General features: G+C 41.8%; 1 protein-coding gene across 2 annotated transcripts; it reads right to left on the bottom strand.

Moving 5' to 3' along the window:
* Positions 1 to 30: 30 nt before the first annotated feature.
* zdhhc13 (zinc finger DHHC-type palmitoyltransferase 13) lies at positions 31 to 11,550 on the bottom strand. Of its 2 annotated transcripts, none has more exons than XM_034561053.1 (17): positions 11,471 to 11,550; positions 10,022 to 10,197; positions 8,096 to 8,218; positions 7,459 to 7,536; positions 6,768 to 6,912; positions 6,588 to 6,652; positions 6,063 to 6,225; positions 5,083 to 5,208; positions 4,847 to 4,980; positions 4,660 to 4,760; positions 4,233 to 4,357; positions 4,078 to 4,140; positions 3,895 to 3,988; positions 3,317 to 3,400; positions 3,081 to 3,238; positions 2,469 to 2,566; positions 31 to 1,566 (listed from the first exon to the last, which is right to left on the bottom strand). In XM_034561053.1, exons 1-17 carry the CDS (start codon positions 11,492 to 11,494, stop codon positions 1,428 to 1,430), a joined length of 1,896 nt encoding a protein of 631 aa, XP_034416944.1. In that variant the 5' UTR covers positions 11,495 to 11,550; the 3' UTR covers positions 31 to 1,427. The 2 variants fall into 2 exon arrangements, with proteins under 2 accessions (XP_034416944.1, XP_034416954.1); XM_034561063.1 differs by lacking the exon at positions 11,471 to 11,550 and adding an exon at positions 11,215 to 11,464.
* Between the last annotated feature and the right edge of the window lie 5,888 nt (positions 11,551 to 17,438).

Below are 17,438 nucleotides of genomic sequence, written 5' to 3'. Positions count from 1 at the left end.
TCAAAATAAAACTATTTTGGTACCTTAAAATGTATCTTGAATGACTTTTATTCATGAAAAGAAAATGACATTGTGTTCATACATTAAAGGAAAGAGGAAACAGAGCTTTCACACACATGCAGAACATATTTTTGCAATCATTTTGTTCGTATTACTAATTATAGTTTATGATGATAACAACTCTGCCCAACCCTTGCTTATAAGTCTTGTTACCTCCTGCCGTGAGAAGACAATTAGCGGTGCCTCATCGTGTTTCAGGTTAAATTATTAATAGAATCTTATTTGCATTCATAAATAATTATGTGCAACAATTAATTAGAGCAATCAAGGCAACGAGTGGTTAACAAACGAAATGAGTTCACAATTGCGTGTGTAGTTAGACGGAACTGTCAAACTAAACCCATTAAATCAGAAGAGATGACTTCATACAGGAAACTATTATTGTGCCTCTTAAGGCCCTCTTAGTAGAGTGGATGTTTTTTCTTTTATTGCTTTTTTTTTTTCTCTCCGAGCACGAGATCTCCGGCGAACACACGAGATGCAAAGTGGTGCTTTTGTTTAATTCTTTGTAGAGAAATCCCAGTTGTACAGATCTGTCGATCAAAATCTTCGGATCAATTAGCGCTTCAGATTTCTTTGGCTTCTTTAAACCCGGATCACAACGGCTGCCTTAACAGATTCCCTTTGAACTGAAAACCCCAAAAGTGATTCGTCTCATTGTTTGTATAAAAATATCGGTTAACAAGAGCGCTGAAAATAAAGAATGTGATGGGCGCGACACGTAATGCGTCGAAAAAGTAACAATGTGTCGAAAACAACACGTTCGTTTCACAAGACTTCAAAACGAGTCGAACCACCGGCACAATAATCAGGACGCGTCAGGGTTTCCGTACGCAGAGTCCAGACGGAGCCGGTTAAAAGAACAGGCACGACATTGAGTTAATGAAGTACTATAGTGGCCATTCATTGTTAAACACATGCAACTCTTACAAAAAGTCATAAAAACAACCGTTATAACACGTACAAAGATCCTTTTCCCCCCCAGAACGGATGATAAAAAATAGGCTTGATGCGTTCATAAAAAACATCTCAAAACTTCAATTACAATTTAGGCCTTCAGAGGCTCGGTAGCCTCGGCCCAAAGTAAAACATTAGTGATTTCCATTCCACTTACATTGGTCAAGTATAAGGCAGCGGCAGTCTGTACAAAGAGCAACAGAATCAAACGATATATCTACACAATGCTGTGTGTGTGTGTGTGTGTGTGTGTGTGTGTGTGTGTCGAAGTATCGTGGTCTCTCTTCACGAGGAGCAAAAAAAAAGGTAAAAAAAATAAAATAAATAAACTTTGTGCTTTTGGTCCAGAACCGCTATGAGAGTCTGACCTTTTGACCCTGAGCGAGAAGGGCGGGCGGGCGGGCGCCAGGTCAGACCATGTCAGTGTTTCCGAACACGTGCTGGTCGCGGCCGGGCGGGAACTGCTGCGTCCAGTCGATGACGGCCGGTTTGAAGAGGCCGCAGCAACGCAGGTGGAAAAAGGACGCCAGGTTCCTCACGACGCCCAAACTACCGAGAGAGGCGAGACAGGAAGGGGGGACCGTCAGCATAAGAAGACCTTCCAGGTGTTGGAAATGGTTGACCGGGTGCCATTCGTTTGATGTTTTCAAGAGTGGGAATTCATTGTTGGTGTGTTTGCTTGCCTCAAACAGGTGAATTTCTCTATATTTTTTTAATATGAGCTTAAAAATGTGGATTCCAGTTGATGAGGAAATAGGGGAAAAAACTATTATTGTGCTCTTATTGAGACAAAAGGTAATGTAAGTTAAGTTAAGGGCACAAAAGAAATTAGTAATAATAATAATAATAACTGCAGAACAGGGGTTGCCATGTGTATAATTGTTCTTTTAACCAAATGGATAATTTAATGCAGAATGAAATAGGAAAATGTCTGAAAAGTAGCTCATGTTTCATGTTACTGAAGTCCTGATTCAATTTTGATTTGTTGTTGTTGAGAAAAGTGGTAATACGGAACATTAAAAATGTTCAGCATGCATTTACACATCTTGTTGCACAGTCGACGTTAGCAAACCTCAGCGTACACGCGTTCAATTTGATTTAGCTCCCGATTCTATTTCCAGAGACTTAATATCACGTTCGGCTCACCGGCATCAATAATAAATCGGGATTAAATGTACAAACAGATGTCCATTACTGCACAAGACCTTGACTGAGAAGCACGCATCATAATTACAACACGGCCATTAACTGAAGACATTAATCCACCAACGTCAAATACTGATTGATCTAAAATTGTTTAGCAACTGAAATAAAAGCACATGGCATTGTAAAGCTGCACTTAAATGTGTCGACAACGTTCGCATTAAAAGATTGCGATGTGCATAGGAGAGGTCAAAAACAATAAAAATAGGAAATTAGTGCACTCAACGGCCTCACTAATATCAACTCACTTGTATGGATTCTGCCTGAGGGAGACGGATTGTCGGAGTTTCCTCTGGTGAAGCGTCAGGTTCATCCGCTCTACTGTGGTCAGTCCCAGGAAGGCAATCTGCTCCGGCACAAAGGACAAAGTCCCCACATGGGCCGAGAAGACAGTTATTGGGTGTGTAAACGCAGCAGGTCGGTGGACCGTACACACACAATGAGATGTAACGCAAAAAAGTGGAATATATATATATATATATATATATATATATATATATATATATATATATATATATATATATATATATATATACACATAAATGTATATTTATATATTATATATATATATATATATATTTATATTGTATTTATTTATGTGTATACATATATTTTCTATATATATATATACACATATATAAATGTATATATTTATATATGAATGTATATATTTTTATTTTATTTATATATATTTATATTATATATATATATATGTATAATTATTATGGCTGTTTCATACTTTTAATTAAAGAATTTGTAAAAATGATGAAAGACATTTATTAGACTACATCAAAACAAAAGTTTTTAAGACGAAGAACACAGTTCATAGGACGTTCAAAGACTCGGCGCAGCCCACTCACCTGGTAGAGCTGCAGCAGCAGGACCAAGCCGGACCAGCAGGTGTGATAGAAAGCCAGCAGGAAGACGCTGAGCAGCCAGGGAGAGCAGCCGACCAGGGCGGAGACCACGCCCCACACGCCCTGCTCCTCGTAATGCAGCGCGCAGTGAGTCGACCAGTCTGGAGAAAAGCAGATACACACACGAATGTAATAACCGCGTCGGGTATCGGCGCTACACCGGAGATCGAGTCACTCACATGTGAGGCAGCCGTAGAACATCCAGGCTCCCATCAGCACGAGGGAGAGCAGAAAGAGGATGAAGAAGTGATGGTTCCTCGCACCTGGAAGACAAGAACGTAGTTCCACTCACAAAGGCCCAAAGGTGTGTGCACTTCTGAGGGAGCCGTCAAAACGCACATGTAAGATGTGCAATATATATATATATATATATATATATATATATATATATATATATATATATATATATATATATATTTAAATATATATATATATATTTAAATATGTATATTTAAATATATATATATATGTAAATAAATAAATATAAATATATAAATAGTCTTAGTTAACTTAGCAGAATTTCTATTTATTTATTACGGATTTTTTAAATTGTGAAAGAGGGCAATTTATTTCCTTCAAAAGCTACTTAATTGAAATGAAGATAATCTGACCCACACCGCTGGCCCAGTCTCACAATTCTGTGCATTTTGATGAAACCTCTCAGTCCTAAAAATAACTAATTTTGAGGATTGTTCATGGATGTGCTCTCAAACAAAAAAAAACACATGTCATCGTATATCCCGGTTCCCTGTTGTACCGATGCAGCCGTTGGTCCAGACAGAGTGGTGGTCCTGCTTCGCCACGCAGGCGTCGCACTGGAAGCAGTGGTTCGTTCTCATCGGTTTCTTTATCTGCGTGTGAGGCGATGTAAAAACAGGTCATCACTGTTCGTGTTCATGGAACGGCGTCTTAGAAGAAGTTCTGTGCTCGGGGAACTCACCATGCAGGAAGTGCAGAATATCCTGGGGTCCAGACAGCCGGCTTCAGCCAACACCAACACATTCTGACAACACGGACAAAGCAAAAAACTCAGTTCCTCCGTCACAAAACATTGACATGTTAAGATATACATCAGACTTTTCTTGGCCCTCCCACCATTTTCTTTTCTTCTTCGGTTGCCTTGACGAAGCCGGGGTCGGTCCTGCAGGTGCGGAGGTAATAGTAGAGCAGAGCAGTGGCATTCAGGGTGAACAGGACCTGAGCTGTGGCGCTGGGCTCATGTGGGAGGGGGGTCAAAAGTTAAGAAACGTTTCATTCATCAGCTTCTAGCAAACGGATACGCTTAACTAAACTTTTTCTAAAAACCTTCATGCCAATGAAGCCACATTGAATTGAACTGTATTGAAATAGATTGAATTGATTTGATTTTAATTGAGATGCTTAAAATCCAACATCTCTTCGTTTACTTCCTGTTCTCACTCCTAATGCAATGAAAAACAACTGATATGCAGGAAACATCACACATTTCTGTTTTTGTAACCGTTTCAGGTTTCGTTTGTCTTCATTCAAAGAAAAAGGATATCTGGCAAGAACCAGAGGAACCAGGTGACGAGCATCCAGAACACTGAAGCCATGAGAGCTGAAGCTGGGAGGAGAGTCTGGAAGGCCGCGCTCGGGAAGTTTCTGTGGAGACGCAAAATATTTATGTGCAACATCTTTCTTTTAAATTTAACTCAAGAGAACAAAGCTCGGTGGACGCGTTTCCTCACCTGGAGGCCAGATTGACCACACCGATCACACAGGCCAGCAGGATCCCTTTGAGCAACCACGACTCCGACTTCAGCTCAACTATGGCGCCCACACTTCCAAACGTGGCAGTGCAGAGCAGAAACTGCAGAAAGACCTAGAAAACACAAAAAGGAGGGTTGTTTTTTTAAATATTAATGCTATTTGAGGGGGCACCGTGTGTGTGTGTGTGTGTGTGTGGTCTTCAGTCCACCCGTACCCTGTATCTGTTGAAGATCCGCAGGCAGCGCGAGTTGGAGCGAATCCTCTCCTGTTTGATGTGGTTGAGCATGTGGACGAGCAGCGGGCTGTGCACCTGGTGGGCCAAGTCGATGGCCGTGTGACCCTGAGGAGGAAGCGTGAGAAACACCGTGAAGACATGCTGACTCCATTCAAAGTCAGCTGCTTTTAAATAGGCCGTGCCACGCTGCGAGTCACTAAACTGCTGCACACAAGATGTCTCCCGTCTAACTGCAAAAGCCCCTTTTCAGTGGTTCAAGTTTCCACGTCGCTCTTATTTTTAGGTTGCATTCAGACCCAAGATCAGCTCCAAGCTAGAAGTTTTGGTCACCCATCGGTTTGCAACCAGTGAACGGAAGCGACCATGTTTGGACTGCGGGCGAGGTAGGCGTAGAGATGCCGTATGTGCTTAAGGTACGGTTGTGACCTGTCAATCACAAGGTAGCCACGCCCTAAAGCATACCCTGCTCCAAATGGGACCATAATGCTCTGAATAGACATCACAGCTCAACGGCTGTATTGAAGAAGACCATAAACTCACAATGTTTACTGAGGGGTAATAAATCAAGTGAGAAGTAGGGTCATATATTGAATAGACTTTGATATGATCAGGCTTCTTTTTTTTTTTGCAACCGGAGGAGTTGCCTCCTGCTGGCCAGTACAGAAAAATGCAAGTTTCAGGCACTTGAGAGAGAGAGTGACACGTGTTAAACTCAAAATTTAAGAGACTTTGGCAGATTGGAGTGAAAACAGTTCCTCTATATTTTGTGTGTCTTAAATCAATTGTCAGAAAGAAAAAAACAAATGCTTTTGAGATAATTATTCCAGTATTTAAAAAGAATCCTCACACGTCTTCAACATTTCCCTCTCTCAACAAAGTGTGGATGCCAGATGGTCACACAAGCGCCGAGAGAAATAAGTTTCTGACTCCGACCGAAAACCTGCACTGTGATGACTCACGTTGATGTTTTCTGCGTCCACGCTGGCGCCGGCCTCCAGCAGGATGTGGGCGGCGTCTACGTTTCCTGCCAGAACGGCGAAGTGCAGCGGGGTGTTCCTGTTCACTTTGTCCACCGCATTCACAGAAGCGTTATTCTTTATTAAGAAATTTGTGGGTTCGGGCCTGAGACAGAAGAAGAACAACGTGTGATGTTTATTTATTTTATTTTTTTAAATAGACAAAACATTAAAGAAATCACGCGTTTCAGCTTTTCTCACACATTATGCACATCTTTTTCAATTTTAATATTTTTTGGGCCTAAATTTAGATTAGTCCCCCCTCCCAAAAAAAAAAAATGAATACACTATGATTTGATGTAAACATGTTGGCAGACAACTTGTGCAGGATATATATATATTATATATATATATTCAGACGTGCAGTACTGCAAATGCAAAGATTATCCCAGACCTGACCTCCATTCACTGTGCCACTCCTCACATATTGACTTGAAACCAGTGGCCTCTGGAACAGATTAGGCTTACCCAATAATCTTCTGGGCCGCTAACATCAGCGGCGTCTGACCGTTGCAGTCGGGTCCATCGACTTCCTGCAGGCAAATGAGAGGATTATCAAAAAAAGGAACAGAAAAATTTCCTTTCAGCGAGTGATAAAACAGTTTAAACAAATAAAAAGGTGTTACTGAGTGTGCTTGGGAGTCAGACCTGTTCCTTAGCCATGAGATAAGCCGCTATGGCCATGTGCTGGAAGAGGATGGCGAGATGCAGAGCGCGGTAACCTTCTCCGTCCGCGACGGCGGGATCTGCTCCGCATCTCATCAGCTGGATCACCGTGGAGAGGTGGCCCTGCCTCATCATCGACGAAACAAAAACAGATTTTTTTATAGAGGAAGCACTGAACTAACAACGTTTCAAAACAAGTCAACATGTCACCCTGAAGGACGCACAGTTATGTGGTCCTTTGGACGACACACCAGTGCAGTCAAAATGTGACCTGTGGTGTCTGATGAATAAATGGAGGGAGTGCATCTGCAAACCAAAGCCAAGCAGCCCAGACGTGCATGCACCTACTGGGGCCAATGGATACGTTTGAGTTTCAAAACCAGAAAAGCAAATTAAAATTCATGAGAACTGTGAATGCCGGGACTAAAGCAAAGTAGTGATCTGTTCAACGTACATGCGTTTATATTTATTTGTCTTTAATTTACATTCTAACCAAGCACAATTACAAAATAACGTCTCATTTATGAGAATGTTTTCTAAAGCCCGAAGCTAATGAAGATATTTTTAATTAGAAGATTTCCTTTGACAGATAAATGACGTGTAAATAATTGAACCAGGTTTTGATCAAATCTGGGATGGAAAAGCACAAATCCCTTAATAATCACCAAGTCACCTTATGGCCCAGTGAAGAGGAGTCGAGTTCAGGTCTCCTCCAAGCTGGTCCACTGTCGACCCTTTGGAAATATAATACCTGTCAGGGAAGATACAGAAAGAAAATGCAATATCAAAACAAATATCCGTGTCAGCCGTTCAGAACATTGTGTGTTGGGAGCTTGTTGTATTTTAGTTCGGAAGTCTCTTATTGCTTTTCCGGTACGCGTCTCATTGCTCAAAAGCTCTGTGCTTCATGTCAGACGCTTCTGACAAGGAGAAATAAAATAGGTGACGTCCCTGAGGAACGACTGGCCGACGGCCCCGAAGCTGTCGGCTTTCGATATGATGTTCAACAACAACACCAATGCATTTACTTTACTTTGGGGATAAAGACTTTCTGAATGAAATGTGTGTTATGTTATTTAGATTGTGACACTAAATACATAATTTCAATGCATGGCTTAACAAACAGCATCTTATTTAACTGAGTACATGTATAGAGGACCAATGTTTTTCCAGAGATTCACTCAAACTAAACCGGCTACTACGACTCAGATCAGACCGCCGGTGTGTTTGAAGAACTATGCAGAGCAGCCTGCAGTGGAAGGCTTCCATGTGTTTAAATAATTAGTTTAAATGTTATCTGCAGGTCTTACTTGACCAGCTCCGAGCGGTTGTTGATGGCCGCCCAGTGCAGCAGAGTGACGTTCTCTTTGTCCGGCTGCCTGACGTCGTATCCGGCTTCCACCAGCTCCTTACAGCGCTCAAGGATACCAAACCTGAGAGGATTACAGAGAGAAAAAACCCTTGATAAACACAAGGAAGTTACTACAAGGAGTTGTTTAAACGTCTATGAAACAGTCTCAAGTTATTACTGATATCTCTATATGACCCACATAAGCAAACAAGACGATGAGCAGAGTTATTCTTAATGCATGTTCCCGGGTCCGACTCCAAAACACGCGGACCAGAAGAGCTAACGTTTACGTTTTCACAGGCAAAGTTCAGCAGTGAGGAAGTAGGATGCTCGCCAGTTAAAACAAAGCACGGAGAGATTTTTCTTTAAAGATATGAAGGTATTTTTTAAGATATATTTTGTGGATATGGCTAATACTGGGGCAGGATCAGCAAAGAGAATAAGAAAATAATGGAGCGTAGACCAAAAATAAGACAAAAGGGACAGACAGACAGAGAGAAGGACAGACAGACAGACAGACAGACAGACAGACAGACAGAGAGACAGACAGACAGTGAGCGTATACAAGAGTAAACGTTGGTCGTGGGTCATTCAACAGATCTTGAATTGTCTTTCTTCCTCAACACTGCTCTGCAATTAGTGTATTATGTCTAATTGTATTTATGAAATGCATTGCAAGTTATGGTGTTGCATCAATATATGATTTTACGCTACGCTTAAAAAAGTATAAAAAATAACTGCAACGGCAGCCAGGTGGAGATCTTTACGCCACAAGCAGACGGTGCTAATGAAACACTACAGCTTTTGTCCACAGGGGCCGCCAAAATCAACACAAAATAAAAGTTAATTGTAGTTGCTTTAAAAATAATAATAACTACCAGACTAATGCTTAATAAAATACAAAACCCCAAAATAAATGAACAAAACTTCTGCTAAAGGAGTGCTTAATAACCGATTTCCAACTGAAAGCCACTTGATAAGACAGTTGACTGCCAACTGTGGGTAGAAAATTAACTTAATTTAAATCGGTTTCAGACTGTGTGAGAAGAACCTGTGGCATAACCTGACAGACGGGGAGGGGAAGAGTTAGACAGGAGTGGCTTTGCATATTCCTGACCTTCGTTCTGCTGCGGCCCAACTCCCTTATCAGTTAGCGAAAGCAGCGAGAACTTCAGGTTCCTCCTGCCGAGTGCTAATGTTCACACTGAAAGCTTTGTGCTGCCTTGACTTCAAAGTGCTTGACAACTGGAATCATCATCTGACTGCTAATTAAACACGGAGAGAGACGATGAGCGTTCCTTGAGTTTTGTTGTGTAACTCTTGTGCAAATACATCGATCAAATATTTGCCAGTGCCGGAAATTCACAGTGAAGAAAACTAGGTGTGTGTGGTCCAGAGTTTTAATATATTTTAATCTCTTTCTAAAGAATAATCCGAATTGTGTGTGTGTGTGTGTGTGTGTGTGTGTGTGTGTGTTTGTGTGTGTTCACTGTTGTGAAACACCGTATCGAAATAAAAACAGAAACTACCATTTGAAAATCTGGATTTGGGTTCAAATCTAAATGATATCTTGTGCTTTGAGTAATAATATAAAAACTAAATGTTTACGGCCAAATGAACAATTTGATCCTGAACGCTGACACAAAGCATTACCTCACAACCTTTGAGAAAGAGGAAGTGTGTAATTGATGCAACAACTGTCAAGTCATTGGTTGAACAAATATAAATACAAAAGGGATATCAGAAAAAAAGGCAATAATTTTCATGAAAATCTCTAAAAAGAAGTCCCGATAAATAAAGAAACACGAGAATGACTTGTTTAAAAATCTGTGCATGAAATTTTGAAGTTGACGTTAAACTGTCCAGTATTGTTCCCGCCACTCACTGCGTTGCCTTGACGATGTCCCAACTGCCGCTTTCATCCGCGTGCGACCGCCTCTTCGGCTGCTGACTGATGTCCATCGCCTGATCCGTCGCGAAGGACGGCGCCGCTCTCGGCCCGTGACTGTGGGAGTGACCAGGGTGTCCGTGTTGACAGCCGTCGTGCTTGTGGCCGTGACCCTGCGACACGTGCACGAGGAGAAAAACACGGATTTAGTCAAAAGTGGTTTTAAAAACAAGGAAATGGCTGATCCCCGAGGCCTCGAAAAGGGATGAAAGCTGGCTTGACCGCCCTCAGGTTAAAGATGGAGTCCGTGTAAAATTGGTTGTAGAGAGTTAAATATTGAACATCTACAGACTAAACGTGATTAATTAAATCATAAATATAACGTTTGTTACAGTCTGTAGATAACTTAATATACTGCGATAGACTATGTCATCTATTTTGCTCGCTCCCAAAGAGCTGATCGGAAATAAAAATGTTATATTATTTTGAGTGATTCAAATAGAAGCAGGAGACTAACACGGGGACTATAATGGGTAGGTTGCTCTGTTTGGTGGTTCTACAAAATTCCAGTGGACTTGTCCTGGATGCTTTAATGGTTTAAATTAGTTGTGTGGGTTGGACTTCTCCTTCACCGCAGCCAGCCGCCTGGCTGATGATCTCCATCAAGGCTCGATTTTATCTTTTTATCTTTATTGCACTACAAGCGGAAATTTGATCTGCAGCCAGGGTTCACATTAAAAGAAAGAAAAATTACAAAAAAAACGTTATCAAAATTAACAATTGCTACATTCATAGCAGGAGGATGGTTATTCATACCAAACACACATTAGGTACAAGAGTGAAAATGTGCAACGTTTGCAAGGTGCATCCGGAAGTTTCGTCAGCCCGAATACGCTCATCTTCATATTGTGACAGATGCTCTACTTCACATATGGCAGACACCACTCACCACTCAGTGAACATGTGGGAACCAGCCCACGTGGGTTTAAATTAAGACTACCACACAAACAGCCCAGAGCTGAGAGAGAGGATTCCACTTTCGTGATGATAAGATAAGCAACCGTCGCAAAGAAATTTGGGGAAAAACAACCGCGTCGTGTCACCCAGACGTCTCCTCCTCCTCACGTGGACGTCTGTGCATTATTAAAACGGAATAAAATGAAGTAAATCCGGGTCGAGGAGTGATTTACCAGCTAGCCGCTGCTCGTCGTCAGCTAACTGACAGCGTCGGTGAGCGCGGACAGGTTACTCCGCGTCACGGCAACTTACCGACAATAAAAAATAAAAAAAAAAGCTAACGTCTCGCGGTTGAACGGAAAGCTAGCTAGAGACCTGCGGAGACACCGGCGACGTGATTTGATAAACCGCTCGAGCCGGGTCTCCGCCAGGTGAGAGGGGGAGAGGGGGTTAATGATAACGCAGGTGACGTTACGTGAAGCGACTCACATCGTCGTCTTCGTTCCAGTCCATCTTGTGAAGAAGGAACGAAGCGAAAGTTCCTGGCGCCGCCGGACGGAACGGAATCAACGTACAACTTCCGGAGGTTTTTGTTTTTTCTTCAAAATAAAAGTCGCGAGGATACGGATACATAATGGCCATATATTTTGCCCAAATTGTATTGCGATGCCTTGATACTAAACCATGCTGTACAACATTCAATATTCTATATATACATTCTATTATATATTGTCTCTCTCTCTCTCTCTCTCTCTCTATATATATATATATATATTTATATATATATATATATATATACATATATATATACTACAATATACTCTACTGTATGTTTTGCATATTATATTATGTTATATTATACAGTGTATTATATGTTATATTATATTCTATGTATATATTAATACAGACTAGCACTACCACTATACTTAATCATATTATATAGTTGTCTGGTGTACGCTGTTGACATACACTACCCATTATTACATTATACCACGGTCACACTTGCCTTGAATTTTGCGTTCAACCCCCGAAGTCGTTATTAATGTTCAATTAAACCGCAATCCAGTTCACACAAAGTAAACAATGAGTTCTAATTGGGAAAGTACTTGACATTTTATTGTGAAGGCAAGGTTGTTAAACAGGAACTTTTGTTTCTGGTCATTTTTATTTACTTGATGCATTTTTCTTCACTCTCACATTCTTCCTGGAAATGCAACAGTCATTTTTATTGGGCTATTGTTGTACTCGCCCCTACAGGCTTTTCCGGCTTCTGTCTGCATTATTCAAAAAATATTATTATTTAATGCTTTGGTGTCCCAATTGGAGTGGAAAGGAAAAATCAAAGTTTGCCTTTTATTGGAAGAAACAAAACATGCATGTATTCAATAAGGAAAAGCATCTTATTATAAAATCACCAGAGACATCTTGGAAAAACCAGTAGATGAATAAATGCTTTCTCGAAATATATTTTATCTGGGAAAATATTAATATAAGTGAAAATCAATTTTTGTTTCTGTTAAGAAAATCACAAAGTCCCTTATTGTTTTCATGCAATAATATGTCCTCTCACACTTACAACCACTAGCTCAATCTGCTGTGTTGAACTTAAAACATTTGGGTTGTCACTCAATATTCCCAAAAAACGTCATGTGTATTTATTGTGTGAAACAGACCCTGCAGCTGAGAGCCATACTCACACTCAAGTGGCAAAGGGAACATTATAGCCACATATTGCCTTGTGTTATGTGATGTATATGAACCTTTGAGTATATTGTGACATGGCATTTGTGTTCCTCTGCTTCCACGAGGTGTAATGACAGCATGTGGTACGACTCATTAATGGAGAGGAGGTTTTTTTGTTCCCCCTCTTCTCCAGAAGTGCGGTGAAGGTAAACATGCAGCAGCTGATGTGACTGTCACCATGGAGATGTTATTGCGGAGGCTGTGACCTGTGGACCAACTCTAACATTAACATGGAAACATGAAGTAAAAAACGAGATAAGACAACCTAACAGTTGATACTCGACTCATAAATTGTCACACTGGTACGTTTTGTTTCTTTATTGTATTGTTTCTCAAATTGGTCAAGTAGCATTACAAATGCTTTTAAGAGACCCATAATGACCTGTTTATTTATTAAAAATGCCCTCTTCTTGGAAAATGTAATACGGCAAGTGAGGAGACGAAATCACACCCTCAATTTTTATATTGTTAACAAAGAAATCAACCGTATTTTAACATTTTAAAAGGCCCACATTGCAACAAATTACAGCCCACCTAAATTAACTATTGCATCATATATACCAAATACTCTCTTGTATGTGTATGTGCATGCGTGTGTGTGTGTGATACACAGTTTACTTCCCAAATAACCAAACTAATAACACTATAAATCAGGTCTTGCACTTCCAGATGGTCACCAGCAGATGGCGCCGTCGTCCAATCCACGATCAGTAAGGGGCACTTCATAACTTCATAATGTTCTGGCGTCAATGCACAGAATGCTCTTTGGACTGTCTTCTGCACAGACGTGATCCAGAGAGATCGTGATCGGTGCTCGTTGCTTGATAACGTCCATTTTGGCTTTTTTGAAAGGGCTGTTTGTCTCTACAGCGGTTTGATGAGGTTGTGATTGATTGTAAGATGAATAAAACTCTCTTTATTAAGTCTCCTGAGTGCTGCTCTTGATGAAATGTCGACTTTTTTTTTAATTACAGTGATGGGCTTTTAATGGGCAAAGAAATCTAATTTTGACACTTTTAAAAATGATTTTCCTGTCAATCTGTGCCACTCTGATTAGATTTTTCATCCGCCCCAAAATGTGAGTAATTGAAATGATTTTCAACAATAACACACAAAGCCCATACGAGTCACAAGCTTGGGTGCACGTGCCGAGCAGTGTGTAATTGAGCTGTCAAGAAGGAAGTTGCAACAGGGAAGAGGACTGAGGGTCAACATAACTATCCCTTTGCACGAGGCTGTGAGAGGAGATGCGAAAAAAAGAAAGAAATCGCAGTATTTCAATGAAAGGAAAATGAAGAACTGTAGCTCGTCATCAACACGTAGACCTTCGTCTCTGGTGGGAGTCCATGTACTCCACAACAAGCAGCCGCTGTGGTCGTTAAACACGGAGCGATTAAGGAAGCCGGGCCGTCCAATGAAAACATGTTTTCATTGTAGAGGATGTGTGTTTCAGAGCTGATGCAGCTGTACGAGTGGACTTTGCTCCCATTAAAGCCTTTGTGGAATCTAACAATGCTTTGGTATTTGGCCTGTTTTTGGGGCTCTGAAACTCTTTTCTGAAACAGTTTCCAACTGGTACCGACAACGCTTCACAATGAGCAGACATGTCTGCGGTACGACGAAAACGTGGCCATCACAAGTCAGTGTAGAAGACTGTAAAAGACTCGTCACCGTGTTAGAAAAATGTTCCACCGGTTGTTAAAGACCTGGACCTTTTAATGTGAAAATCCCAAAAAGCTCAAGGTTTAAAGGGCCCTCGTGTAACCGTTATTATAATGCAGCATTATTATATGTTTCTTCGTTAGATTTGAATGAAGCCCTTCTCATCTGCAGAGGGAGCAGGTCCTCTCTTCATGTTTCTACAGTAGCCTAGAATGGACAAACCAAACACATGAGAGAGAGAGAGAGAGAGAGAGAGAGAACCTTTCATATTTCGAGGGTACCTGAAGGGCCACCGTATCGTTTACCGTCAGCCGCAGTGTGACTTCCGTGACCCCTAAAGCTGTGTTATTGTGGTAAAGATGACATTACCACAGTCTCAGGAAGGGGGCCGAGAGGTATGCAGACAATCTGCAACCTCAGATGCCACAAAATCCCACGCTCTGGCCCTTGAAGGGAGCGTCCTCCTGGATTACCACCTCTACTCCATCCATACCAACAACGCTGAGTTTGGTCATTTCCACTCTCCTTTTAGCTCCGGGGTTCGCTCTCAAAGACATACCGTGACAGGATAAGTGCGGTGAAATAGAAAAACAAAGAGATAAAAAGAGGCTGAAAAGAGGGTTCCCCCCCACCCCCTCAAGACAAAAATTGAAGCCGTTTGTAATTTTTAAAGAAGGATCCGCGTTGCTCGAGAACACGTCTCCTCCCAAACCTGACGCCAACCAGTTTTAAAGTAATGAGAACAAATAAAGCATTAATATGCCGAGCAACCTGCAGCGTGTTCACGCCGAGCGGCGCTCAGACTCTCCAGAGATGCGAGCAGGATATGAAAGTGAGAAGACCCCGGCCGATGGAAGTTAATTATAGTGCAGCGTGCGGCGGCCGGTGGGACCGAACAATGGACTCTCGAGCTGGTCGCTTCATAAAACAATAGGAGGAGAGAAAAACAATGAGAGACATTATTTTAGTCGTCGGAGAATATGAGATGATGGAATGATTGAATGTCAGCGAATCTGGACCGGAATGATTCGCTGAAGTTTATTATCCCGTCTTATCTTAAAGGGGGACGAAAAAAAAGAAGACATCTATTAGTTGTAAATGAAATAAAGAGAAATAGAAGAAGTTAAGACGGAAAACAAATTGGATTTTCATTTTATAGGAAGGATTTTCCTTTAATCGTCAGCCACTGAGAGGAAGACTGGTCGTACTGAGGAAGTCTGCACACACACACACACACGCTACAAAATACACACGCAAAAATATTTTACACATCTTCCAACTAACACACAGAATTAAGACACAATTATGACCATTGCGTCCATCAACATCTCCCAAATAATCAGACTAATATGGCCTAACCAGATCGAGTCTGCCTCAATAGAAGCAGTAGGTACTGTAGTGTTTGTCCCCCCCTCCCCCTCGCTGCCTGCCACTCCCCCCTCTGCGAGTTCAACGGCTGCATTTGAGGTCACGGTCTGCATTTGAACCCGAGACGACCAGTGGTATTCAGGGTCAAAGGTCGGCCCCGATCACTGCCGCCAATAAGAGACGAGGGGTCGCGAACCGAATCCCGGGCTTGACCTCTGGAGCACCCTGCCCGGCGACGCCGACGGAGGGCTTGAAATGAGTCTGTCTCAGAACGCAGGAGTAAATCAGCGTGAACGTGGGAGACAGTTATGTCTTGTGCGGAGGGGAATATATACAAGGCCTGCAGTCAATAGAAAAACGGGATACTTAAGGGTGACACCGGGTGAAAGACACTCGGGGGGTCGGTCAGAGTTCAGGGCACGCGAGAGCTTTTGTTTTTCGCCCGGCTCGCTCCCCGAGTTCAGGGACGGAGTCAAGCGGGGGACATCACACAAAGGGCACGAGGAGACAAGGGGGCGTTCAAGAGAGGCCGACCATTCAAAACAAAGAATGTTGCACTTACCTCGGGTACCATGCAGAGGTTAATATGACCCAATGTGTTGGACAGAGGTTTGAACCTTGCGAGTGATTTAGAACGACACCTCGGAGCTACGGCCGGGCTTCAAAGAAAACTGTACAATAAAACGCTTGCTATAAATGCTCTCGAATAGACAACCAGCTCTCTGCTTGGTCCGTACTACTACTACTACTCTACTCTACTCTACTCTACTACTACTCTACTACTCCTCTACTCTACTACTACTCTACTCTACTCTACTCTACTACTACTCTACTACTACTACTACTCCTCTCCTCTCCTCTCCTCTCCTCTCCTCTCCTCTCCTCTCCTCTCCTCTCCTCTCCTCTCCTCTCCTCTCCTCTACTCTACTACTCCTCTACTCTACTCTACTCTACTACTACTCTACTCTACTCTACTACTTCTCTACTACTTCTCTACTACTACTCTACTCTACTCTACTCTACTCTACTCTACTCTACTCTACTCTACTCTACTCTACTCTACTCTACTACTACTCTACTCTACTCTACTCTACTACTACTCTACTCTACTCTACTACTACTCTACTCTACTCTACCACTAGTCTACTATCCTCTACTCTACTCTACTCTACTACTCTACTACTACTCTACTCTACTCTACTCTACTACTCTACTACTCTACTCTACTCTACTCTACTCTACTACTACTCTACTCTACTCTACTCTACTCTACTCTACTACTCTACTACTACTCTGCTACTACTCTACTCTACTCTACTACTACTCTACTCTACTACTACTCTACTACTACTCTACTCTACTCTACTCTACTACTACTCTACTACTACTCTACTCTACTCTACTACTACTCTACTCTACTCTACTCTACTACTACTCTACTCTACTCTACTACTACTCTACTATTACTCTACTCTACTCTACTCTACTCTACTATACTCTACTATTACTCTACTCTACTACTCTACTCTACTACTCCTCTCCTCTACTCCTACTATACCACTCTACTCTACTCTACTCTACTCCTACTATACTACTCTCCTCTACTCCTACTATACTACTCTACTCTACTCCTACTATACTACTCTACTCTACTCCTACTATACGACTCTACTCTCCTCTACTC

The sequence above is a fragment of the Cyclopterus lumpus genome, chromosome 3 (genome assembly GCF_009769545.1).
Source record: "Cyclopterus lumpus isolate fCycLum1 chromosome 3, fCycLum1.pri, whole genome shotgun sequence".
In the NCBI taxonomy this organism is placed as follows: domain Eukaryota; kingdom Metazoa; phylum Chordata; class Actinopteri; order Perciformes; family Cyclopteridae; genus Cyclopterus; species Cyclopterus lumpus.
Note: the sequence above shows the minus strand (reverse complement) of the source record. Positions and strands in the feature narration are given on the sequence as shown.